The sequence below is a fragment of the Leopardus geoffroyi genome, chromosome B3 (genome assembly GCF_018350155.1).
Source record: "Leopardus geoffroyi isolate Oge1 chromosome B3, O.geoffroyi_Oge1_pat1.0, whole genome shotgun sequence".
Lineage (NCBI taxonomy): Eukaryota > Metazoa > Chordata > Mammalia > Carnivora > Felidae > Leopardus > Leopardus geoffroyi.
Window position 1 is genome coordinate 45284606 of NC_059337.1, and position 26496 is coordinate 45311101.

General features: G+C 35.5%; 1 protein-coding gene across 5 annotated transcripts; it reads left to right on the plus strand.

The window, feature by feature from the left end:
• On the plus strand, positions 1-26138 carry BNIP2 (BCL2 interacting protein 2). 5 transcript variants are annotated; one of them, XM_045449565.1, is made up of 11 exons: positions 7-198; positions 8474-8580; positions 9864-9931; positions 10441-10608; positions 12262-12438; positions 15166-15268; positions 16438-16569; positions 17738-17824; positions 17956-18054; positions 18794-18829; positions 21457-26138. In XM_045449565.1, the coding sequence occupies exons 2-11, from the start codon at positions 8531-8533 to the stop codon at positions 21506-21508; spliced, it is 972 nt and encodes a 323-aa protein (XP_045305521.1). In that variant the 5' UTR covers positions 7-198; positions 8474-8530; the 3' UTR covers positions 21509-26138. The 5 variants fall into 5 exon arrangements, with proteins under 5 accessions (XP_045305522.1, XP_045305521.1, XP_045305523.1 ...); XM_045449566.1 differs by lacking the exon at positions 18794-18829 and having other exon boundaries at positions 1-198; XM_045449567.1 differs by lacking the exon at positions 17738-17824.
• The last annotated feature ends 358 nt before the right edge of the window (positions 26139-26496 follow it).

Consider the following 26496-nt stretch of genomic DNA (forward strand, 5'->3'; position numbering starts at 1 on the left):
CACTTCCGCCGGGGCAGCTCTCTGCATCCGGGTCAGCTGCTGCCGCTGCAGCTGTAGCCAGGGGACTGGGCCAGGGTCTCCGCTGCCGTCCGAGGGGAGCGGGCTCCTCTCGGCGCTACCTCTTGCGACCTGGCCGTCAGCCCCGCGTCGCCGGCCTGGAGGGGCGAAGAAGACGAGGGGGCCAAGGCTTCCTCCGGGGTGAGTGCGGCCCGGGAAGACTAGGCACGGCGGGCCTGGGCTGGAAGCAGGCCTGGGGCGGATGTCTGAGGGGCGCGTGTCCCCTGGACAGCCCGAGAGAGGAAGCCCAGAGAGTTATCCGGTTTAGGGGGCGCCTTGGAACCTGCCCGGGAGGCGCTTCCCGGATCCCCACCCAGCTTAGGCCCCCGCCCTTGGCTCGGCTCCTGCTTGCCTTTGCCATCCTTGCTCGCCCCCCGCCACCCGTCTGCCGTTTGTGCTGTTGTTCTCAGGAGAGAACTTGCCCCTTTTCCGCTCCCCCTGCACACACCCTAGTCGGGGTGCGGTGACCTGGCCCCTTTGGTCCCGTATTTAGGATCAGCGTCAGTCCTGGTGCAGAACAAAGAAACTTGGACTTCTGATGTGCCTCATACTTTCGGGGAGTAGACGCGGAAGCGGCATTTTGTAATGAAAGCTTTAGTAGACCTTCCTCTGTGAAAAGACGAATTCCTGCGTGAATTCAGACTTTGCCTTTTGCTTAATGGTTTGGGTTTCCTGGGTGTAGCTGATGCACCTTGAGATCAACTAGATCTGCTCACGTTAAATCAGGAATTTATTTGGGTCTGTTATGTTGCTTTGAAACTTACCTGTCTGCCTGTTCCTGGAGCTCTTTGAGAGCACAGCTTTTGCCCTGTTCATCCTGGTCATCATAGTGCCTTATAGTTAGCTGAAGTGTGTGGTTGCATTTTAGTGTTGCTTTTTTCGTCCTCACCTTTTTTGATTAGGATCTCTGTTTGTCTAAATGCGTAATTACTTAACTTTTTTCAATTAAACATCTTTTCTCTAAAATTGTGGAAGAATTTCTGCAACTTGTAAATGGATAAGGTTGGTAACTGAAGTTACCCCATTTTGTTACCTTTTGTACTATCTTCTTGATGATCTTGTACATCTTTTACTTAGTTCCTGTCATTTTACATTTTCTCCACACTCTTCTTAAATCTTTCTAACCTCTTCAATTGCCACCTAACGTTGTTGGGCTTATACAGGAAGTATGACAGGTCCACTTCTGCAAACATGAAACTTGAACTAGACCATCATAAGTCAGTGCTGTTGTAGTCTTTAAGCGTTAGAGGACCTTTGAAGTTAAATGTAACCAGAGCTGGCATTACAGGCTTATTCTGTATAAAGTTGATGGTGAACTGGAGACAGTGTGGTGTAATAGTCTACGGGTTAATCTGGGAACCGGGATGTAGTGTCGTTTGCCTCACATATAAGAAGAAAATGGTGATAATAACACCAATGTTTTATACTTCGCAGAAGTTGTTGATTGGAACATATGGGATGATGAATGTGCAAGTGGTTAGTAAATGTGAAAAGGAAAGTAGTTCTCCAGATTCCATCTGGAGAAATGCTGGTAAGATCAGGGATGCAGGAAGGCATCTAAAAAAGGAAGTATATATAGCCAGTTCTGAAAAATTAACCTTGGCTAACAGTAGATGGAAAGATGTCTTATTAAGCTTACATGGTGTAAAGCAGATTACTAGTATAATGTGATGATAGTAATATTCCAAAATTATCGTTTTTTTAAGGTTTATTTATTTATTTTGAGAGAGGGAAACTGCAAGTGGGGGAGGGACAGAGAGAGAGGGAGAGAGAATCCCAAGAGGGCTCCACGCTGATACTGTGCTCAGTCTTCTGAACCTGGAGATCATGACCTGAGCCGAAATCAAGAGTTGGCCACTGAACCGACTGAGCCACCTAAGCGGTCCTCAAAATTATAATTTTATATTACAACTAATATTTGTAACCACAGGGACTCCTGGATGGCTCAGTCGATTAAGCGATTAAGCGTCTGACTCTTGGTTTTGGTTCAGGTCATGATCTCACAACTCGTGGGTTCCCACCCCTTGTCGGGCTCTGACCTGACAGCGCAGAGCCTGCTTGAGATTCTCTGTCTCCCTCTCTTTCTGCCCCTCCCTCATGCACGCTCTCTCTCTCTCAAAAATAAATAATTAAAAAAAATTTTTAAATATATTTATAACTACAATAAGGAGAACAGTATTATACTGTAATCTCTGTAAAGGCCTTAGAGCATCTCCAGTATGTTCTGCATACTGATAATAAAAGTACTGTTTAGGGCGCCTGGGTGGTGACTCAGTCGGTTAAGCCTCTGACTTCAGCTCAGGTCATGATCTCACGGCTCATGAGTTCAAGCCCCATGTCAGGCTTTGTGCTGACAGCTCAGATCCTGGAGCTCTCTTCGGATTCTGTGTCTCTTTCTACCCCTCTCCTGCTCACGCTCCGTCTCTCTCTCTGAAATAAATGAACATTAAGAACTTTTTTTTAAAAGTACTGTTTATAGGTGACATAATTATTCTTTGCTTTATTTTCACAATTTTGAGAAGAGTCAGACCATTGTAATTTTTCTTGAATTTTGTGTTAACATTTTTGACAGAGTATCTCATTTTACTCTTTTTTTAAATTGAGGTACAGTTGGCATATAACATCATATTGGCTTGAGGTGTACATACAATAATGGTTTGATATTTTTATATATTGGGAAATGATCACCACAATGAGTGTATTTAACATTCATTGCCACATATTGTTAAAAATTTTTATCTTGTGATAAAAACTTTTAAGAATTATTTTCTTAGCATCTTTCAGATCTGTAATACATTATGCTGTACGTTGCATCCGTAGGATTTATTTCATAACTGGAAGTTTGTACCTTTTGACCCCCTTCATCCATTTTGCCCACTCCTTCAACCCCCCTCCCTTCTGGCAACCACTGTTCTGTGCATCTAAGAACTTGGTGTGTGTGTGTGTGTGTGTGCGTTTTATGTGTGTTTTAAGATTCCACATGTAAGTGTATGTGTGTCTTAAGATTCCACATATAAGTTAAGTGAGACCATATAGTGTTTGTCTTTCTCTGTCTGACTTATCTTACATAGCATAATACCCTCAAGGTCTATCCATTTGTCCCACCTGGCAAGATTTCATTCTTTTTTTTTTTTTTTTTATAAATAACCTTTTTTTTTTTTTTTTTTCAACGTTTATTTATTTTTGGGACAGAGAGAGACAGAGCATGAACGGGGGAGGGGCAGAGAGAGAGGGAGACACAGAATTGGAAACAGGCTCCAGGCTCTGAGCCATCAGCCCAGAGCCTGACGCGGGGCTCGAACTCACGGACCGCGAGATCGTGACCTGGCTGAAGTCGGACGCTTAACCGACTGCGCCACCCAGGCGCCCCAAGATTTCATTCTTTTTATGGCTGAATAATATTCCATTCTATATATATATGCCACAGTTCCTTTACCATTCATTCATGGATGAAAACATAGGTTGCCTCTCTACTTTCACTATTGTAAATAATGCTGCAGTGAACATGAGGCTGCATGTATCTTTTTGAGATGGTGGTTTTGTTTCCTTCAGATAGATACCCAGAAGTGGAATTTCTGGGTCATATGGTGTTTCTATTTTTAATTTTTTGAGGAACCTCCATACTGTTTTCCACAGTGGCTGCACCAATTCACAATCCTACCAGCAGTGCACAAGGGCTTCTTTTTCTCCACACCCTTGCCAGCACTTGCTGTTTCTTGTTGAATCAAGAATGGCCATTCTAATAGGTATAAGGTGACGGATCATGGTGTCATTTCATTCTTAAAAACCCCTGCATGATCCTGCTCTCAAGTAGTGACAAGCATATAAGATTTTTCTGTAGGTGTTTTGGTGATCTTTGTAAACATATAAGTTGGCCTAAAGTGTTTTCCTGTAGTGCTACCAGTGTTGCCAACCTTACAGGGCAAAGTGAACATAAATATTTAGAATGAAGCCCTTTCGTTTAAATGGGGAAGTGAAAGGCTTGCCTGGGCGTTTCCTTCTGCAACTATAGATGGTGGTTACTAGCACCTATTCCAGCAGAACTGTTACACTACATAATAGTAAAGTTGTCATGTAAGATTATAATTTATAACTCAAGACGGTTGTAAATATGATTCTAATACTTAATTTTTTTTAGTTTTTTTAACGTTTATTCATTTTTTGAGAGACAGAGCGTGAGTGGGGGAGGGGCAGAGATAGGGGGACACAACAGAATCTGAAGCAGGCTCCAGGCTGTGAACTGACAGCACAGAGCCCGACACGGGGCTCGAACTCACAGACTGTGAGATCGTGACCTGAGCTGAAGTCGGACGTTTAACCGACTGAACTACCCAGGCGCCCCTTAATACTTAATTTTTGCTTTTAATGTTTTCAATCTTGAGTTGCATAGGGAAACCCCTTCTTCATTTTGGTTGAATTTACCACCACACCTCCCTCCAGAGACTGTCAGGAGGAAATACATTCTCCTTGATTTTTAACCTCATTGAGGTCAACAACTGTTGTGAATTTATCTCTATGACTTCCACTGATAACTGGCACAAGTTATGATGTTCTCCTGGTACCACAAGTCTGTTGAGAAATCAAGTTATTCCTGTTGCATTAGGTTATTTTAACACATGGCATCTTAAAGTGTTATTTCCCCATTCTAATTTGCTAAATCTATGAACAAAAAGTGGGAAACAGGCACAGTTAACTTGTGAGTCAGCAATGTCCTGATTTCCTTCAAAGTGGTTGTGCTTATATTGCTCCTTTCTTGTTTGTTTCCTGTTCTTACAGCTGCTGATGATTAAGTGCTTCCAAGAACAATATTCTCTCAATTGTTTGAACTTTTTATCTACCTAGTGTATTTTCTCCCTAAAATTCGTAATGGAATGGTCAAGAGTGAATCTATCTTTATCTCTCCTCCTAGGTTCTGTTTAACTAGCTTAAATAATTATCCCCAAACTAAATATCCATGTCCATGTGCTGTGTGTATTAACATCATGTACTTCGTGATTTTGAAGTACAAATTGAATGAATCAGCTGAGATATCTGAAGGACTCAGGCTCTATATTGGGTAGAGAAGTTCTTTTCAAGTGATAGACTGGTTCCTGTGGTAGAGGCTCGAAAGGACAGGGTTTGTCTTATCGAATTTCACTGGTTACATATTTTCTCTTACAAATGAGGAATAATTTTACCAACAGAAATTGATAATTGCATGGATGTGGATTGCCCTAAATATTTTCACTACACTTTTTGGGGAGTAAAACAACAGAAAGCCTACTTACATAGTTTAATAAGAAAAATAAGCCTAAGGGGTAGAGCAACACAAAGGCTTGCTATCCAATGTCATACCTACAATTAAGTATTTATTCATGTAACTGATATTTACAGGCTTATGTGCCAGGCATTGTGCTAGGTGTTGGGAATATAGTGATAGCACTTTCAGTCTCTGCTTTTGTTTTTGAGATATTAAATATTTTTCTGAGCACTGGGTGTTGTATGGAAACCAATTTGACAATAAATTTCATATATTAAAAAAAAAGAAAAAACTAGAAAATAAATAAATAAATAAATATTTTTCTGAGTATGTGGGATATTTGAAAAAGACACCAAGAACATCCTGGTATTTTTCCAACACCTGGCAAAAAGGCGAGACAAAATAATGGAAACTTTTTCTGATTATTGAATTTAGGAAGTATATTAGTTCACTTTAATGTGATTATAAAAGACTTGAGAAAACATTGAGGAGTAAATTAAAATTTTAAAAATTAAAAATTTGAACTATATGCTAACTAATTTGGATGTAAATTTTAAAAAATTAATTTAAAAAATTAAAAATTTGGAAGAGTTTTAAACCTGTATTAACAGAGTGTTTCAGTCTTCTTGAGCATCAGTTTCTAGGGCAATAAGCATTAAGTATTTGGGCTTGTTGACCATAATTTTGGGGTCTTTTACACTAGTTCTGTGTCTTAAATAGAAGAGATTGGTAAGGTAGGTATCCCTTTTCTGTTTATTTTCTTCTCTACTCAACATTGCCTTGCTCATTGTTTTCCCAAAGAGTTAAAAATCCCTTACTCCTATATATAAATACTGAGTTTTCCAAGCAAATATGTTAGGAAAAGATAGCATTTGCCATTTTTTCTGTACTTGAAAGCGTGTCCTCGAAAATTTAAACCTTTTGAGAATGTGTGAAACCTTTCTTTGAGCAGAGGTAAGAATTCAAACTTGGCAGAGATATAAATTTAGTTTACCATGTGAAATCTAACACTTCAGAAAATTGCCTAGTTTTATTGTTGTTCTGGAACACAGTGCTTTTTCTGTACAGCTTTGTACATCTTTTTTTTTTTTTTTTTAACGTTTATTTATTTTTGAGACAGAGAGAGACAGAGCATGAACGGGGGAGGGGCAGAGAGAGAGGGAGATACAGAATCTGAAACAGGCTCCAGGCTCTGAGCTGTCAGCACAGAGCCCGACGCGGGGCTTGAACTCACGGACCGCGAGATCATGACCTGAGCCGAAGTCGGCCGCTTCACCGACTGAGCCACCCAGGCGCCCCCAGCTTTGTACATCATTTGACTGTTGTAATGACAGCACATGAAGCAACCATAAACCATAACCATGTCTTTGTTTTATTTATTTATTTCTTTATTTATTCCAGTATAATTAACTGGAATTATATCAGTTTCAGTTGTATAGTAGAGTGATTGAACAAATCTGTACATGACTCAGTGCTCATCATGATGAGTGTACCCTTAATCCCCTTCACCTCTTTCACCCATCCCTCACCCACCTCCCCACCAGTTCTCTATATTTAAGACTCGGAGTTTTTTGTTTCTCTCTTTTTACTTCGTTCATTTGTTTTGTTTCTTAAATTCCACATATGATGTATTTGTCCACGTATTTGTCTTTCTCTGACTGACACTTTACTTAGCATTATATCCTTGAGATCCTTCCATGTTGTTTTAGAAGACTAATTGAATTGAATGTGAATGACTGTCACCTTTTGTTTTATTTGATAAGTATTTTTAAAAGTTATATATACATGATTTTAAAAGTCAGATAGTTTAGGATTTACTATGAAATGCATCAGTCATTCTCCCCATCTCACCCTCTTTCTTCTGCTGGGGCCAACCGCTTTTTGCTTTGTTTTTAATACTTCTAGTGATACTTCCTATCTCTTAAGAAATACATGTTTTATTACTTTTTCAAAAAATACCTTTAGTCATCTATTGACTTGGTCTAATGTAATTCAACTGAACACTCATTTAAACCTCTTCCCCCTAAAGTTGTCGGTTTTTGTTGCACTCATTAACCAGTTGATCTTTATGACTTCTTAAATAATATACTTAAACCTCTGTTTCTTATTCCATCAACCAAACCAATCTCTAGGTTCTTCACTTTGTAAAATAAGGATGTTGGCCCCACACCCTTCCTCAGACAAACTAAAATTTAATGGCCTAGGTTAACACATGTAGATGCATCAATAGAAATATCACTAAGTGTCTGAAAACTTATGCTGAACTGTATGAGAGAAGTTTAGTGTAGATATGAGGCAAATCAAAATTAATTTACTGGATAATTACTAAACAGCCTTCTTTAAATACCTCCAGAATTATGGCATTGAAACTATACGGGAGGAAATATAGAAAACAGCACACATGTTTATTGTACTTCAATTCAAAAATGTTAATTATACCTCAGTTAAAAAAAAATACAGCACACATATCACTTGGCTTTAGTGCCATCGTGAATGTAAATGCGATTTACTGTCGATTTCTAGAATCAACCTCCATCCACATGACAGAAAATTATGGGTCTAGAGTAGAGAATATATTTACTTTTTATTCCTTGTGCCTTCCCCCTAAAATTGCATAATTTTTCTGCATAGGTCAAAATATTTAATAAATTTTAAATCACAGCCTGGGATACACATCATGCATATGTGTAACTGAAAACGAATATTTTCACTGCACAATACCCTTACTACAAATAGCACTTACTTTGCTAGAATATATATATATATGTATGTATATATGTCCACACACATATATATATATGTATGTATATATGTCCACACACATATATATGTATATATGTATGTATATATATATACATATATATATGTATATATGTATATATATACATATGAATATATATGTATGTATGTATATATGTCCACACACATATATATGTATATATGTATGTACACATACATATATATACATATATATGTGTGTGGACATATATACACACACACACCGTTCTTCATTCTGATTCTTTTTTTTTTTTTTTTTTTTAATGGTAGTTGAAACCCAGTAAATTGATTTCACAACCAGGGTGGAGGTGTGAACTAAGGTACAAGATTATTATGCCTTTTAAGCGGTTAAAAAATAAAATGGAAGATATGTTGTTATAAATTTTTCTCTTTTCACAGGACATTGGCTCTCTGGATTATCAGGAGCTTGTAGTTGATATTGAATCTAAGCTGAGGATGGAAGGTGTGGAACTTAAGGAAGAATGGCAAGATGAAGATTTTCCAATGTGAGCAATACTTTTAAAAGAAAATTTAAAACAAAACTTCAAAATCTCTTTATTGAGATGTCACTTACTAAATGAATATTGAGTTTCTTAAAGAAGCCCAGTATTGAGGGGCACCTGGGTGGCTCAGTCGGTTAAGTATCCGACTTTGGCTCAGATCATAACCTTGCAGTTCGTGGGTTCAAGCCCTGTGTCATGCTCTGTGCTGACAGCTAAGAGTCTGGAGCCTGCTTCAGATTCTGTGTCTCCCTCTCTCTCTGCCCCTCTACATCTCATGCTCGCGTTCTCTCTCTCTCTCTCTCAAAAGTAAATACACATTAAAAAAAAAAAAAAAAAGAAGAAACAGCCCAGTATTGAAAGGTATTCATTTGATACTAGAAAATGAGAGTTCCCGTCCAACAGTTAGATGAATTCTCTTGTATCTTATATTCTATCTAAATATATGTGATTTTCTATAATCTTTCATTTTTGTTTTCAAGATTTAAATTTCAAAATTTTTGTTATTATTAAAAAAAATGCTTTAATGTGGTATTTCTTAGAGTCTAAGGGGTTCCTGGGAGAAGGGAGTCTTTAAATGTCTGTAAGAATTATTAAATTTTTGTGTTTCTATTTTAAGAAAAAATTTATTAAATAAATAAGGTTTTGTTTTTTTTTTTAGATCATCTAGCCAGCTACCTTGATATGTTTGCATTTGTGTTTACAATGGTATTGACACCAGCTGGGTTAAGAGAAAAAGGGCAGAGGCAGATCTTCTATGTAAATGATGCTTCCATACCTTCCTGGTTAGAAGACCATCCCAGTGCATAGAAAGGTCCCTTAGCAGTGGGAATATGGACAGCTGGTGGGAATACCAAGCCATTGCATAACACATGGGGATAATAGTAATGTAGAAATACTAAGCTCAAAAGAATTGTAGCCATCATCACCATCCTCCCATGTGAGGGACAATTTACCTTCATCACCCATTGTGTCATATGTCACATTAAATTCCTGCATTTGAATTATATATTTTTTAGGTTGTTTATAATTTTTAGAATTGTTTTATAGTTGTATTCAAGAGGAATTAGATAAGGAATTTGTATCTACTTTTATGTGTTATTTATTTAAATATGTAAGTCATCTCCAACAGTCTGAAATTTTCTTTAAAAGTGGTTTGTAAATTACTGAAGCTTAAGAAACCACTCTATTCAGTTTTCCACATAATTGGTTCTATATTTTTAATAGTTCTTTTAACTTCAAAAAAATTTTTTTTAATTTGTGAAATAAAAATTATGTCTGTCTTCTAGACCTTTACCAGAGGATGATAGTATGGAAGCAGATATATTAGCTGTAACTGGACCAGAGAGCCAGCCTGGTAAGAACTTGACATTTTGGTTTCAATGAAATGATAGGCTTTGTGCTATTTTTTAACACATTTCTTTGTCAAGCAAAAAAAATATATATATATACTCACTTTTTGTTCTATTATAGGGAGCCAAAGAATGAGTTGAATGTTTAAAGTGTGTTTAGAATGCTCTGGAAATTATAACTTTCCAAAGACCTACCCTTGGTTTTTGGAAATTTCTACAATAAAAAGTTGAGAGGAGTTCATTTTTAGTAGTAAGAGTTGGTTGTAAGATCTGCCTCTGTTATTTAAAAAGATATATCCTTGTTGGAGTATGTCATCTTGCCATGATGTAGAAACAATAATGATCAAAATCCAAAGTTCATAAATTAATGCTTTGGGATTGTGTCTGATTAATGTTAATTTTCCTCAAGAATGAAGTGATTAAAATTGTTCTCTTACTCAACTTGAGCATGTAAACAATCCATCTAATCTATTTTTCACCTTTTTTTTTCTTTTACCCGTTCCATGCTCACTAGAACTTAATGGAAATAAGGTGAGAAAGAAACTCATGGCCCCAGACATTAGCCTGACCCTGGATCCTAGTGATGGCTCTGTGCTGTCAGATGATTTGGATGAAAGTGGAGAGATTGACTTAGATGGCTTAGACACGCCATCAGAGAACAGTAATGAATTTGAGTGGGAAGGTAAATGCTTTATTGTTTTTATCTAACTTTTATTAATAAATGTTTGTCTCTGTATGCATATGTGTTTTTTGAGTAGCAGTTTCGTATTAGGATAATTGGAAAAACTTAAAACTTGAGCATGAACCCAAAATCAATGACGAAGGGATTTTGTTGAAATATCATGTTATTCTTTAAAGTTCCTACTGTATTTGTTACTAAGATGTGAAGTACTGCTAACGCTGAATATTCTTATGTTTCAAAACTGTTTTTAGTAGATTACACAGGTGGCTTAATTTTTTTTTTCTTAATTGCCCAGTATTGTAAAGTTATGTTTTCTCATGTTGCTTCCAAAATATCGCTTGATAATTATGGCATGTTCTTTTATTCAGTCAATAATCTAAGCAAGAAAAGCTTTGAAGAGACATGTAATTTAGGGAATATGCTACAAGTAATTAAGGATTTGCAGAGAGGGAGCTTTGAAGGGAGTTTTTTTTAATTAGGTTTGCCTACACTGTATAAACAACCAGCTTGAATTATGTATACTCTTAGTCTTCAAACTTTATATTCCTGATTATTAGTTATTTAGAATTCAAAGGAGTTGGCATGTCTGTTGCTTTGGATGCTTTCTTTAATGACGTAATTGCTGTGTACAGTATCTTTATATAGTTGTTTGTGGGTTTCATCCTTAGAATGATTTTCATTTCAAAGCAGTGTTCGGCACTATGTGTCTTATCTGAAGTAAAGAGTAAGATCCTTGATATGCTGTATCTTTGTTCCTTTTTTCTTCCCTGTTTTACTGGTTCACTAAGCAGTCCAGTTATAGCAGTTTTTTTTAAAAGATACTGAAATAGTTTTCTGCCTATGTGTTTTGTCTCTTCTTTCTTTAATGCTGCTGTAGTCATTTCCTGGAAGGATATTTTCCGTTAACAGCTTTATCTTGGAAACAAACAACTAACATGCAGTAGGTTCCCCCTCCCCCATCTTTTGGTAAGGACTATGATACTAAAATTTTGAAAATCATTTCTTCATTTAAAATCCACTAAAATGCAATCTTGAAATATAAATTACACCTAATCATTGGTGCTTCTGCTTTAGCTAATGTCAATTCCAAATAGACTTTTGCATGTACACGTCAGAATTTTTTCAGTAAATATATGCTTAATAAAATTGATCAAATGAGAAATAATCATTGACTAGTTAACCACTTTCTATCTGGTATTACAATGTTTGGGGAGTAATTTATGTGCTCAATAACAAAAACCAGTTTGCTCTCAGATAGTTACTGTAAATAACCTATAGTGGTAACTACCAAGAACAATGTTGTAAATAGAATCTAGAACAGTATTGTAAGGCCAGTATGCTAAGATTTTGATGGTTGTGTGAATTATCTTTTTTGGACTCATGAATATACACTGCACTGTGATTAGGTGCTTTCTGAATTAAGCAATACAAAAAGAGTTAACCATGTTTTCCAAAAGCATAAAATGGCCTCATACGAAGAGCAAGAAGCCTTTTCCTCTATTGTAGAAGAAACACTTAAAAATTCCACAGAAGGTATAATGAAAAATTCTCTGAACAGTCTAATTAGATAGTAAAGTGGTTAACATGCAATTTTATTTTTATTTGTTATTTATAAGTAACAATTTGTGATTCAAAAACATTTTATTTTGACAGATGATCTTCCAAAGCCCAAAACTACTGAAATTATTAGGAAAGGCTCAATTACCGAATACACAGCAGCAGAGGAAAAAGAAGATGGACGACGCTGGCGTATGTTCAGAATTGGAGAACAGGACCACAGGGTTGATATGAAGGCAATTGAACCCTATAAAAAAGTTATCAGCCACGGAGGTAAGAGCAATCAAAGATTGTTCATATTTTTTAGTGCAATATCAGAAATGTAAATGCTTAAAGAAGCTCTCCCTTGAGTTAAAAATTGTAACTGGTAATTTTTATGTCATTTTAGAAATATAACAGGTTTGAAGTAGAAGGATAAAACCACATTTAAAAATCATTAGTAGACGCACACAGTATGTTCAAAAGGTACAAGAGTGTACAGCAAAAACTGTTTTCCTCCCACTCTCTTCCTAGACACCCCCCCAAAATTGAGACTTTCTCATCTTTTTACCCGTTTGTAATTTATATACAGTGAAATGCCGTAATCCTTTTTTGTAGCATTTGCAAATTTCTTTTTTTTTTTTTTGGTCTCAGCTTCATGAGATATCTATAATTGACACATAACATCGTGTAAGTTTAAGGTGTAAAATTTGTTGATCTGATACAATACATATTGCATAGTGATTACCATTTCTTTTTTGTGGTGAGAACATTTATGATCTGCTCTCTTAGCAACTTCCGAGTACATAATAGGGTATTATTAACTGTAGTCACTATGCTGCACGTTAGATCCCTAGGACTTATTCATTATATTACTGGAAGTTTGTACCCTTTGACCAGCGTCTTCTCTTTCCCCCTAGTCCCTGGTAACCACCATTCTAGTCTCTAAGTTTGGCTTTTTTAGATTCCACATATAAGTGATATCATACAGTATTTGTTTTTCTTCTTTCTGACTTTTTCACTTAAAAGTGCTCTAATCTGAAATGTAAGATTCAGTGAGTTTTGACAAATGCCCATGTAACCATGTATCCCCATATCACCTACACCTCTAGACAGATAGAACTTCTCATTGCCCCCAAAATTCTCTCATACTCCTTCCCAGTGAATACCCTCTCCCCAGTAACCACTATTCTAATGTCTGTCCCCATGACATTTCCTGTTCTAGAATTTCATGTAACTAGAATCATATAGTATACACTCTTGTGTCTGCTTCTTTTGCTCAGCATATTCTGAAGATTCATCCATATTGTTGCACGTGTCTAGTGTTCATTCCTTGTTATTGCTAATTGATACTTCATTGTGTGGTTTGACCACAATTGGCTTATTCACTTTTCCTTTGATGGCTGTGTGAGTTGTTTCCAGTTTGGGCTATTATGATTAAAACTGCTGTGAACATTCTTGTACTAGTCTTTTTGTTGTGTAAGTAAAACCTGGTGTTACTTAAAGCCCTAAACAAATCCTGTAGCTTTACCATAAAGTACAGAACTAATTCATTCCACATTCTTACGGAGCACCAACTTTGCATATTTGTGGAATATCCAAAAATATAAGGCTTTGATCCTTAAGAAATCACAAGTCAAATAGGAAAAGCTTTGGAAGTACAATTATAACTTCTATCCATCTGTGCCATGTACAGAAGTTTACTTACACGCTGTAAATAGTGCCAGAATGTTAATGGTAGTCAAAATGCAATTCACTCCTGGGGCATCTGTGTGGCTCAGTCTGTTGAGCATCTGACTTTGGTTCAGGTCATGATCTCACGGTTCATGAGTTTGAGCCCCATGTCGTGTCCTGTGCTGACAGCTCAGAACCTGGCGCCTGCTTCGGATTCTGTGTCTCCCTTTCTCTCTGCCCACCCCTGCTTGTGCTCTGTCTGTCTGTCTCTCTCTCTCTCTCTCTCTCTCTCTCAAAAATAAACATTAAAAAAAAAATGCAAGTCACTCTCTAGAACATGTCATATTACCTGAAATCCTAATGCAGGAAAGGGACCACACAGGTTAAGCCGATTGGGTTTTTTTATGTAAAATCATTTCTACTTAATTTACTCTCTACCAAATGCATTCCCTTCCTTATTTCTATAGTCTTCATTCATCTGAAAACAAATCACTTGAATATTTGCAGTTACATTATTCCACCTAATTTAATCTTATTCAGATGAAGAAAACAGGATAATCTGGATCAGGAAGTCTACAGACTTGCATTAATTCAGCTGGTTCATGGGAAACAAGTTGTGAGACCTGCCTTATGGTTTAAACCTAATATCTTTCAGAAATAGTGCTTTATTTGGATTAGGGGAAAATAATTAGGGCCATTTTATCCTACTGAATTATCACAATGTGTTTTGTGACTGAGATTAAGAAAGATATTGAAGATGCTAAGGTACTTGAAATGTTTAAACCTTTTCAGCGTGTGTTTGTAAACAATAGAAATGAAAGTTAAAGCAAAACAGTTTGTTACTGGATACAGCTTAATATCTAGAGATTATAATAAACATACACATTTTAATAAACATACACATTTTAACACTTTTTCTTCTGTTAGAATTGTCAGAGATGTAATCTTTTCTTAGTTTTTAATCCTCTCTAAAATCCACAAAATGCTAGGTATTGTTGACTGTAAAACTATTTTTTGAGAAGCACCCACTTTAACCATAAATTGCTTAAGATTGTTTTATTGCAGATGTTTTTGTATTATGTCTGCTTGGATTATATCACATATGTCTATTTGCTAAAATAAGTCTGGCTTTCTGATTATGCTATTTTAATTGGGTTTCTGGTTTTATGCCCACCCTTTCCTCTTGAGATTTTATTGCACTTGTTTTGAGAAGAGGGGATTTAATAAGAAACCAGGATTTTTGATCCAAAAACTTGTGGAAAGTGAATCACTATAATCTGTCAACTGTACAGATTTCCTCTGAAAAAGTAAAATCATGCTAGCGATTTTCTTTGATTTCTTTTCCAGGATATTATGGCGATGGATTAAATGCCATTGTTGTGTTTGCTGTATGTTTTATGCCTGAAAGTGGTCAACCCAACTATCGATACCTGATGGACAATCTCTTTAAGTAAGTGTATCTTCACAAAAATATTTGGAAGAATTTTGGGTTAATTAGATCTCCATTTCAAGAAGGTGAACTTTAACTGGGAAAAGATTATAAATATCCCCATCCTGGTTAAGTCCTTATTCTTTGGCATTATGCAACTATTTGTTTTCCAACTCAGCAGAAAAATTGTCAGTTTAAAACCAGAGGGGATATTTCAAATGATCTGTTCCAGCTTCTTTATTATTTATATTTGAGGATACATTAAGTGTAAAGAAATTGCTTTGATCTCAAAATCATATGACTAAACTGCATTTATTCCCAAGAAGCCAAATGTAACTGAACTAAGTTCTGTTATATTTCTCCAGAATCATTTTGTTTCTTAAGTTAGTGCTGTTTTTAAAACTCTTACTGTGGAGGGGTGCCGGAGTGGCTCAGTTGGTCAAGTGTCTGACTCTTGATCTCAGCTCAGGTCTTGATCTCGTGAACCGTGAGATTAAGCCCTGCTTCAGGCTCTGCGCTGACAGCGTGGAGCCTCCTTAGGATTCTCTTTCTCTCTCTGTGTCCCTCTCTCTTGTGCACACACACAGTCTCTCTCAAAATATATGAACTTAAAAAACTTACTGTGGAAAATTTCAAACATATACAAAGGCAGAAAGAAGTATATTGAATCTTTGTGTATGAATCACCCAGTTCCATAGTTAACAGTTTATACCTCCCCAAAATTTATGCTCTCCCCATTGTATAACTTTGGAGCAAATCCCAGAAATCATGTCATTTCATCTATAAACACTTAAATATGTGTTTCTAAAAGATTACTCTTTTTTGTTATAATCATAATACCGACTAGTGCAATTTTAAAACTTTTTTTGTTTTGTTTTTTAGAGAGAGAGAGAGAGGAAGTGTGCTTCTGTAAGGGGGGCACAGAGAGAGAGAGAGAGAGAGAGAGGGAGAGAGAGAGAATCTCAAGCAGGTTCCTCTGATGCAGGGCAATCCCATGACCCTGGGATCCTGGCCTGAGTGGGATCCCCAACCAACTGAGCCACCCAGGCACCCCCCCAACCAATGGAGTTTTAGAATTTTAATTGGCTTTGCTGTCATTTAAGAGAAGGGAAGGACATTCTATAATTTGGATAATTGAGTTTGGTAGTATAAAGCAATATTTAAGGCTTAAACTTAATTTGTTTTTATAGGTATGTTATTGGCACTTTGGAGCTGTTAGTAGCAGAAAACTACATGATAGTTTATTTAAATGGTGCTACAACTCGAAGAAAAATGCCCAGTCTGGGATGGCTCAGGAAATGCTATCAGCAAATTGATAGAAGGTATTGTAAATACACATTGAAAGCTAGTCTGAATAATTTTTAGATTAGATTTATTAGGTTAAATTTTATTTCCTATTGCCACTTAAAGACACCATAAATTACATTGGTTAATTTCATAACACATTTCTATTTTCTCAATGTAGTATCTTAGAATATCCTGAAGGAAATGAGTTTCGATCTGTTTTACAAAGAATAATTCCTTAAAACAAACTTATAAAATAGTTCTTTATTTCTCCTTATTTATACCACACTGAACATTTTCCTGTAATTTACATTTTGGGAGAGGATGGAAAACTTAGTACATTTCCTATTTTAATATATTGTGAATTTTGTTTAACTCATAGTGCTTAGCATGTTTTATGATTTTGAAGATGCTCACCTATAATCTTCCTCTGGAGTGAGCTCCAGAAGTGTGTTCTCCTAGGAGTTAGTCATCCATGTGAATGGAAGGAACTTTGATTCTACAATTGGTTTGATTTGACTATAGCTAATTTGAACTAATTTAATGAACTCAGACTCATTAATAGGTTTCTCTAAATAACTAAACATGGCAGGAGCTAGTTTTTATGATAAAAAAAAATGCTAATGATCACTTTATTTAAGTGTGAAATATGCATTAATAAAACAGGTTTTATTTGGTCATTATAAGTCATCCAGGATGATGCCTTTAATTCTTAGGGGGGAGTTTTACACCCCATAAGAATGTGTTAGATCTGATTTACATTTCTTGTTCCTATGGTGATCTTCACGTCCAGCTTTCTGCTTGCACAGTGCCTTTCATAGTGTCAAAGAAATGAGTACCAGTTCCCTCCTCTCCTGAAAAATGAAAACAATTTACCTCTGTATTCCATATTGACCTCTACCCCTGGTTGATAGAATCCTAAAGTGAATATATCTTTAGGAGACATTTAATGACAGGCTATACTGTGGATGGACATAAATTTAGCCAAGTGGACTAAAGTTCATCTCAGTAGTAGGAGTGACCATCAGAATTCAAGAGTGCATTTTCTTGTCTATAAGAATATCCCATCTAAATGAACTTATGGATGAGGGGGTTTTTTGTATAAAGTTGTACATACTTACTGATGTCTTACCTTTTCTTCCAGCAGTAGAATTTGTAGAGCTTTTAAATTTTTATTTCTTTTTCTTTTTTTTTTTTTAACTCCAGGTTACGGAAAAATCTAAAATCACTAATCATTGTACATCCCTCATGGTTTATCAGAACACTTCTAGCTGTTACAAGACCCTTTATTAGGTAATTTTCTGAGAGCCATTGACTTTAAAAAAAAAAAACAAAACTAGAAACAAAAACACAAACTCCTTGCATGAATTTGTCAGTTCTGTTGGTCAGAATATTGAGGTAATTATTTTTATTTTCTTCCATAGCTCAAAATTCAGCCAAAAAATTAGATACGTCTTTAATTTGGCAGAACTAGCGGAACTTGTCCCCATGGAATATGTTGGCATACCAGAATGCATAAAACAGTATGTTTTGTTTTATTTCTTTAATTATATTGGATTTTTATATTTTGATATGCAACAGGTAAATATTTTTCAATACACACTCTTTTTCCTGTATTATAAATATTTTGTAACTGCTCTTGTTTTTGTAAAGAAGGAAAAGGGAAAGAAGCCATTTTCCAACACCTTCTCCATTAGTCACCATTTTCTTCAGGCTGTCAGTTGAAGAAGTAGGAAGTATTTTTCTAGTTGTGATTAATTCTCATTTTTAAAGACTTTGCAATCTTAAGAGTTGATTTCTTCATTGGTCAGTACTAAAGAACGTTCTGCAGACTTGGAACATGCTGCTGTCCAAATTTGAGGAAATTCATCATGGCATTGAATAATCCTGTCACTGGAGAAATACAGTATTGTTTTTATCAGCCTAACCTTGGTACATTCCAGTGGCTGGAATATATTCTGTTTACCACATTCACTTCTTTATAACTTTTATAAGGATTTGGTAGAAGGCTATTAACATAAATACTTGGGTATCACACTGCTGTCATGTAGAAAAAAGTTTTTTGTTTTGCTAATCTGAGTTTAGTCCATTTAATGTGTCAAAGCCAGATTTCTTAGGTCAGTTTTGACTTTCTCCACAGTGTATTAAGTATTTTTGGTTTTGCCTGCAGTCTTATATGAGTTTATTGTCAGTGCCTTTTTTTCGAGTTTTTGTTCCTCTTCATAACATGTATATTTACTAAAATAACTCTTCCCTACCAAGGTATGAAGAAGAAAAGTTAAAAAAGAAACAAAAAAGGTATATGCACACCTTGACTGGGTTGCATCTAGACTAGTCCATTTGCATTGCACAGACTAACTCTTCCTTATTGGTTGGTTAGCTTGTAGACAAAGATAATAGCATCTGTAAATATAAACATACCCCAGAATCCAAGTACAGAGTGAATCTAAAATTCCTGATGCTGAATATGGCTTGGATTCACCCTGTTTTAACACCATGTATAATGCCAATTAGGAATTAAAGGCCACAGTCCCTCTTCACTCCTTTTTGGTATATGTATACTGATGACAAAACCAGAGAAATTGCTAAGAATACTATTTGAAAAACCAATTACCTCTAAGACTTTATCTGTTTCACCATATTCTTTACATGTCTAGTGGTTTTGATAAATATATATATTTATTTAAGGAATCGATCTATTTCCCTGGGGTTTATGATTATATTTGCAATGTACATATTCTTTGGCTAACCAACATTGATTTCCCTGTATGCTTATAAATGGCCTGCTAACCAGTCAAATCCTACATACAATAAAATACCTAAAATTCAGTATACCATTTAATAGTTAAATACTCTGCTTTCCATCTTTAATTTTGAATACTTCTGCTTTGAGCATAACAAACTATTAGCTCTTAATATCTTGGCATAGAACATGAAAGGCAAGGGTATAAAATAATTACCATTTTATATACTAATTTAGAACAGTGTAGAATTTGGAGGTAACTTGTTAATGGATTTTTTAAAAATAATGACATATTAGCAAAACTGTCTTAATACGAAGTGTCTTAAGAGTTAGGGTGAGAAATTTGTATGTAGTTATCACTTTGACCATTCTAAGGAACCAGTTATAAGGAACTGAAACATTCTTAACTTTGAGGACATTTTGACTCTGTTGATGAGCAAGAATTCCGTTGACCTTGTGACGGAATCATAGCTTTACGTTTTTATATGACACTTAACAGTTTAACAAACATTTGAACATAAAGGTGTGAACAGTAATTTTAGATCTCGCTAATTTTTTTTTCTAGGCACTAGTGTACATTTGCCCGACAGATAACTGAAATTAAAAATATAATCTGTAATTGTATACTGAAGCCAGTTGCTTCATGGATTTCAAAATGAATTACCTTTGTTGATAAAATCTGCTTTTTACAAAGTTCTTAGTATTCAGTTACGTAGAATTTAGGCATCAGAAAAATAGTAGAACTATACTTGTTATTTTATCTTGTTTTTTTTGTTTGTTTGTTTGTTTGTTTTCTCTTTTAAAAACTTCTGTTTAACCTTGATAGAATCATTACATGTATCTTTCAGGCACTTCCTTATTTTTTTGTACAAAGTTTTTTTACTCTTAAAAAATAATGAATTCTTGTCAGCTTGAAAATGGTAACATTAAAGTTTTAAAGATAAAGGAGCATATTTTAAGACATTTCACAGAGGCTGTATGAGGAGGAGCTTACTTAAGGTGAAATCCCTATGATGAGTACTGGTAATAATGGGGTTTCAAAACTGAGTGTGGAAGTATAGGAATTTTAAATGTTGTAGATGTTTCTTCCAAACAGTTCCTCAGTGCCAAGTATGGCCAGGGAGAGATAACAGTTGTTAACGTGTTTGAATGTAGTTTAAAAGTGAAGTAATTGTGAAATTCGTTCTTAAGGGTATTTCACATTTTGAAAAGATTGGTTGTATACTGCAAGCCTTACCAAGAATATGTACCTTTCAAATTTTTGGTACCAGCATATTAAAAAAAAAAAAAATGTTTTTAAATGTTGTTAATCTGGCTTTACCACAGACCAAGACTTTTCGGGCTCATTTACTAATGTTCACGTGATCCTAGTAATGAGTGGTGATGATCATAGTAATGTAAACATAGTAATGAAAAGTATCTTTATATATCAAATTGTTTTAAACTCCCCTCCATCAGTAATTCCAACTAGTACAAATGTAATAGACTATGGTACATTATCTTCTTTAAAGGGTTGTTTATAATTGTGTGGTAATTACATAATTCTAATCTCCACTTGCCTAAATTTTGATATGATCTCTGTGCAACACACTACTAATCGAGGCAGATTTTTAACCACCTCTGGATATTTCTGATTATTAAATTCGATGGCTTCTTACTATCAAAATAAGTGAAAGGCATTTATATTCTAAGTGTACTAGTAAATTTTAGACAATAATTCTGATTTCTATAAATGTGCATTTTTATCACTGAATTTAAAAACATTGATCAATTGGTGGGATTGGTATCATTTTAATATTTCGGTTAACAGAATCATTTTTGAGGGAGTTTTTCCTGCCACTTTCTCATCACTTACATCCCTGCCCCAGCCATGCTATGGCTCCAAGATTTTAATATACTTGTTATAGTTTGAACTTTTAGTAAAGTTTATGGGCATTTGTACGTAAAGTATATTATAGTCTTTGAGGAAACAACAGTCACATTTCTTGCCAGTGTCCTCTTGTCTTTAAAAATTACCTTTCATGGTTGGGGAAATGTCTGGTAACCTTTTTACTATGTCTGCTTCTTTGCAAAGCTTTGTTTTTAACAGAATAATATTCTATGCTAAAAATAGTCACAATTTTTAAAAGAAAACTGTTCACTTGCTAGTGTCTTATTATCTATATTGTTTTTCATTAACCAGAGTTGATCAAGAGCTTAATGGAAAACAGGATGAACCGAAAAGTGAACAGTAAGTTTGGCATCTAGTCCAGACAAGACTGAAGAATGTGCTGATGAAGCAGTGCTCTTTTTTGCATTTATAATGCATTTATTGGCCCTGATTTTTATGTAACCTGTTACAAAATTGACTTGATTGTTCCTTAATGGACTTTTGTATAAGGGACTGTTCACTGCTGTATTGGTTTGCAAATCTCTTGAATTTAGCTCTTTATTAGCTAATTATATTGTACTCATTTTATATTTTATATTGCTAAATAGCAGAGAACCACACTTTATATAAAGCAGTTTTTGCATTTGTTTGTTGAATGATACATCTTCTTCAGTAAAATATTTATATGCCTAAATGGTAAAGGAAAGAGATAATATATATTTTTATGTTTCTGAGCAATATTTTTTAATGTATACCTGTCTTGTGGAAGAATGTGCAGGTAAATGAGATCATGATTTGTAAAGTGCATGTTCGAATTTCTGTTTTTGTAGATGGTTAGATACATTTCCTGGGTAACTTACAGAATAAAGTTGCTCATAAGATGAGGGACAGTTAAACTGGTTCTCATGAACACCCAAAGGTCATGTTCATAATCTAAGTAGATGTATACTATCCTAGGCTTTTTTGTCGTTTAATAAATACTGTTTAATTCAGAAGCGCAAATACAAATGTATTGCACACTGTTTCCTTTTTAAACTTTAAAGACAAGTCAAAAAGCCATTTTTAGAACTAAACTTCAGAGGCTAAGAATTGGGATTTGTAATATATGTATATATGGGACATTTTATCTTCTGGCCCAAAGTCAGAACTTTATTATAAAAATTTTAGATTTGTTCACTAATGTGAAATAAGCTGTGTGTCCAGGGTATCACTCTCCAGAATTTGTGAGTGCAGTGTAGTATTCAGAGAATGTGATGAGTTCTTCACTGTCACTATTTTTCTGTAGAAAATAGGGGCTGCTTTTTTAACTGCTCTCAATGTGGGCACTTTACCAAAATACTTTATCAGTTATTTAAACTTGATAGTAAGTGTTTGACCTAGTCAGATATTGTGTGTATTCACATTTTCTTTTGAATCATGTTGACGTACTGTAAAACTAAGTTATTTTGTAAGTCTTAGAGCATCACTGCATTATGCTGTTTTGGATGACACATTTATATTAACTTTTTGTTTAATTTGGTAAGTACCTTGACACTATATTAAAACACATTGTCCTTAGATGCTCGAACAGAACTTAATTGCCCGCAGAATCATCCTAAAACAGTAGGTTGGTCTAATATTGTGTCATACACTTGTGTGACTCATTTGGAAAACTTGGTATCCTCCAAATTTGAGGGTACTGCCACACTCTGGGCCTTCCTGTGAGGCAATTTATTAAAGAGTGTCCTAGAGTAGCAAAATTGGAGCAAAGGAGGGCTAAGCTTTTAGGCTTTATTCTGTCAGACTGAACATACATGTGGCTTTCACCATTGCCATTTTTAATATAAAGTTTGTATTACAAAGAGAATTTTCCTTTACTTTGTGTCCTTCTCAGTTATAAACTTGACATGCTAAACCTAAGTCTAATCCTGGAGGATTCCCAGGATGAGATGTTCCTCAGCAGCCTTCTGACTTAACTTGGATCCAGCAGCTGTAGGCAGATCCTAAACTAACGTCATTCTGGCAAGTAAAGCCAAAACCATTATTGCTTGCTCAAACCTTAGAAACGGCTTGTGTTGACAAAGCAAACTAACGATAACAACTTAGCCATTCCTCCTGAATTTAACCATATGAGAATTATGAATAAACGATTGTGGAATTTAATTGTGATTAGGGTATATATTTGTAGAGCTCTTTAAGTAGTCTTTCATCTATAAAATCTTTATCCTGCTCACAGTTTGCTGAGCTTTTTAAATAGGTGGTTTTCCTCCACATTAACAGTTTTTCAGTTTCAACAGTTTATTGTGTTTGTTCACTTTTGCTTTTGCAAGCATTGTTCCTAACTACAGATACAGCTTGTTGCAAAAGTGGTACATTTTCTTAAATATTTTTTGAAGTACAACTAGCCCGTCATCCATTAGAACATTAAAATTCAGAGGGAACAGTGTTAACACTTGGGATATAACGAAAGGGATGTGCCGTGAATCGCTAGAGTAAAACACACCTGCTCTAACCTGCACCTTAATAGAATCTGGTATAGAGATGTGCCCCATAATAAATGTCTCATAACCCTAAGGCTTAAGATCATAACTGGTAGGTTGGAGGAGAAGCATTTACTAAGTTTGTTGTTAATCGTTTGTCTTTGTGTGACATTTCCCCCATATCATTCAATTTTAATTTTCCATTACTGGTTGAAGTGAAAGTACATATGATTGTAATATTTCATGTTTCTCCTAAGGTCATGGATCTAACTTAACTGGTTTAATTTGATTTTTGTCAGTATATTTTGTTGTACTTGGGCTCTGAATGCCTCTTAGTCAAAAGTTTCTTGTATAAAGTAATTTGGTTGTGCTCTGCTGGATCATATTCCTAGGTAGCACCAAGGAAAGATAGTATATTGACCTCACAGTTTAAGCTTAATAGCCTTTAACTTGGGCGGAGCTTGGTGGTGGAATATGATTCTAGGTAAGCCCTCGCAGGGTAGTTTGAAAGGAAAATAACAAAACAAGGAAGGAAGAGAAAGAAAACTATAAAGGGGTTCTCTCAGATGTCACTGAATGTGTCTGTAAAGGGAAATAGTGTGTGTGGCAGCTCTTGGCACCATGCAGTGGGCTTTCTTGCATCCAACAGGAAAACCTGCAGGCTTCACACGGAACATGTGAGTAAGAAGACTGGAAGTGAAGGAGGCAAAGACTGGTAATACCTATAATGAGAATTTATATTTTCCTCTGCTTTGTCTCTTCATACAGAAACAAGTTTGAACAGAGAGGGTCAGCAGTAACAGTGCTCAGATTAAAGTTTAGGACTAGGTTATTTTTTATGTTTTCTAAGATTGGTAAACGTTAATGTAGTCTTTGAAAGTGGACATCGCTATTTAGTAGCTTGCAGTGAGTACTGAAATTTGCTGATTGACGAGTATATGTCAGTAGCTAGAATTTGTTCGACTGCAATTTCAGAATTTAAAAAGGTAAGGGATCTGCTTTTTGATAGAGACTTCTTGTAGAGGACTATATAGCACCACTATCTGGCTGTTTTTATGTGAGTGCTCAGGGAATCTCAAAGTGTTTGATTTAGTGCGGAAGTGGCTTTTTTAGATTTCTTCAGTTGACAGGTAAATTAGCATTAGGATATTATCGGATAGAACGGGCCAGTTTCCTGATGAGATTGGTAAAGGTATATGTAAGGTGACAGTTGCTTTGTCCTCCTTTTCCCCATGTTATATATGGAAAATTAGTAACGTTGCTCAATCGGAAGGGAGAAGATAGGCTATAGATTTGCTAATCCGTCCCATCTTGTTTTCATGCTTATTTTTTTTCCCATCCTATTTAGATATTTGAGAACCAGATCACAAACCTCAAAAGAAAGGAATAGAGGAGTTAATGTGCTTATTAATTAGACCACCTGTTCCGTTAGAGTTTCTCTTGTCGCAGGGACCAGGAATTGGAGGAGTTGAGTTGCTGGGAGAAAGCATTACGAATTTACATTCACATGAGAAGGTCAGCTGGTAAGGGCAGTGGAGACCATCTATGCAGTGTTCTAATAGTACTGAAGAATTACCTGGGGAGCCTTTCACTCCCTCTTCCGAAGGCCACCCAAGATTCTGAATGAATGAGAGTTAGATCAGAGGTGAGTCCCTGTAATGTAACTTTCCTTCAGAGTTCTAAATAGTACTTGAAAATAAGATAATGTGGTAATAAACACCAGGAGTGACTCTAAAATTTGAACAGAACTGTTATTTTGTTTCAACTATGTATGCTAGATCTACTTAATTTCTTATGTTTTGAGATTTACTTTAAAAACTCTATGAAAAGTTCACATAAAGCACTTAAACACGTAATGAAAATCAAAGGTTTAATGCTTTCAGATTGATAAAGAACAATATTAAACTGTTTGCTTCGGATAGCTGTCTGAGTCTTATGTGACCTTATGTAAGAGGTTAAAACATTTACATTTTGAAATCTGTGTGTTTTCACAATCAGTATGGCTAAGGAGGAACTTGGAAAATAATACTACTCTGCTGCTCCACTGCACTTTTTGTATACAGACTTTTTAAGTTATGCCCCTTAAACTGTTCATTTACATAAACCTAACTAGTAAATATTGGAGGTGTTCAGGGCTACTGTCTTGCACAGCCGATTGGACACTGTTCACGTGGAACACAATTTAGAGTTAGTCACCTACACACTTTGATACGAATTCCAAAAATTCAAATATTTTTCTTAATGTAAGTTCACGTTGTTGCCATGTAGACACAATGTGCTGTGATCGTTTCACTATTCAAAATATGTTGCCTAGGCTGGTGCTGTCATTTTACGGTGTGAGAAATTTAGTTCTGATGACTGTGTGTGGAAGATGTTGATGTGATCCCTGTAAGAAAGGAAAGAGTTGATCTTGATTTACTAAGGAGATGTAATATTTTACTCTGACTTATTAGGAATACAATAACTTGTGTCCTGATTTGTTGCACATGATACTTTTGCAACGTTAATGAATTTAAATAAATTAATTGTAAAGTTTGTTTTTGACTCATTTTTATCACATATTTTGTCTTACATTACGTTACTAAATTGTTACACTGAGTTTTTATCTTGTAAGCCTTTCAGTAGTTACAGAACTTGGGTTTCTCTTTATGTAGTCTGGGCACTACTTGCTATTCTTCAAAGGGGTGACATGTTCATCCTGCTTTCATTTTAAACATTGTCGAAACTATCAAACTTTGTATCTCATAGTTTAGAATCATTTTGGTAGTGGGGAATCCAACAATAAAATCAGTTCAATAAGTGGCTGAAAACATGGCTTAAATGAGAATGTTTAGCTAACAAAACTGCTCAGAGATTCCACTTGATAGCACTTGTTTATGTATTTACTCCTTAA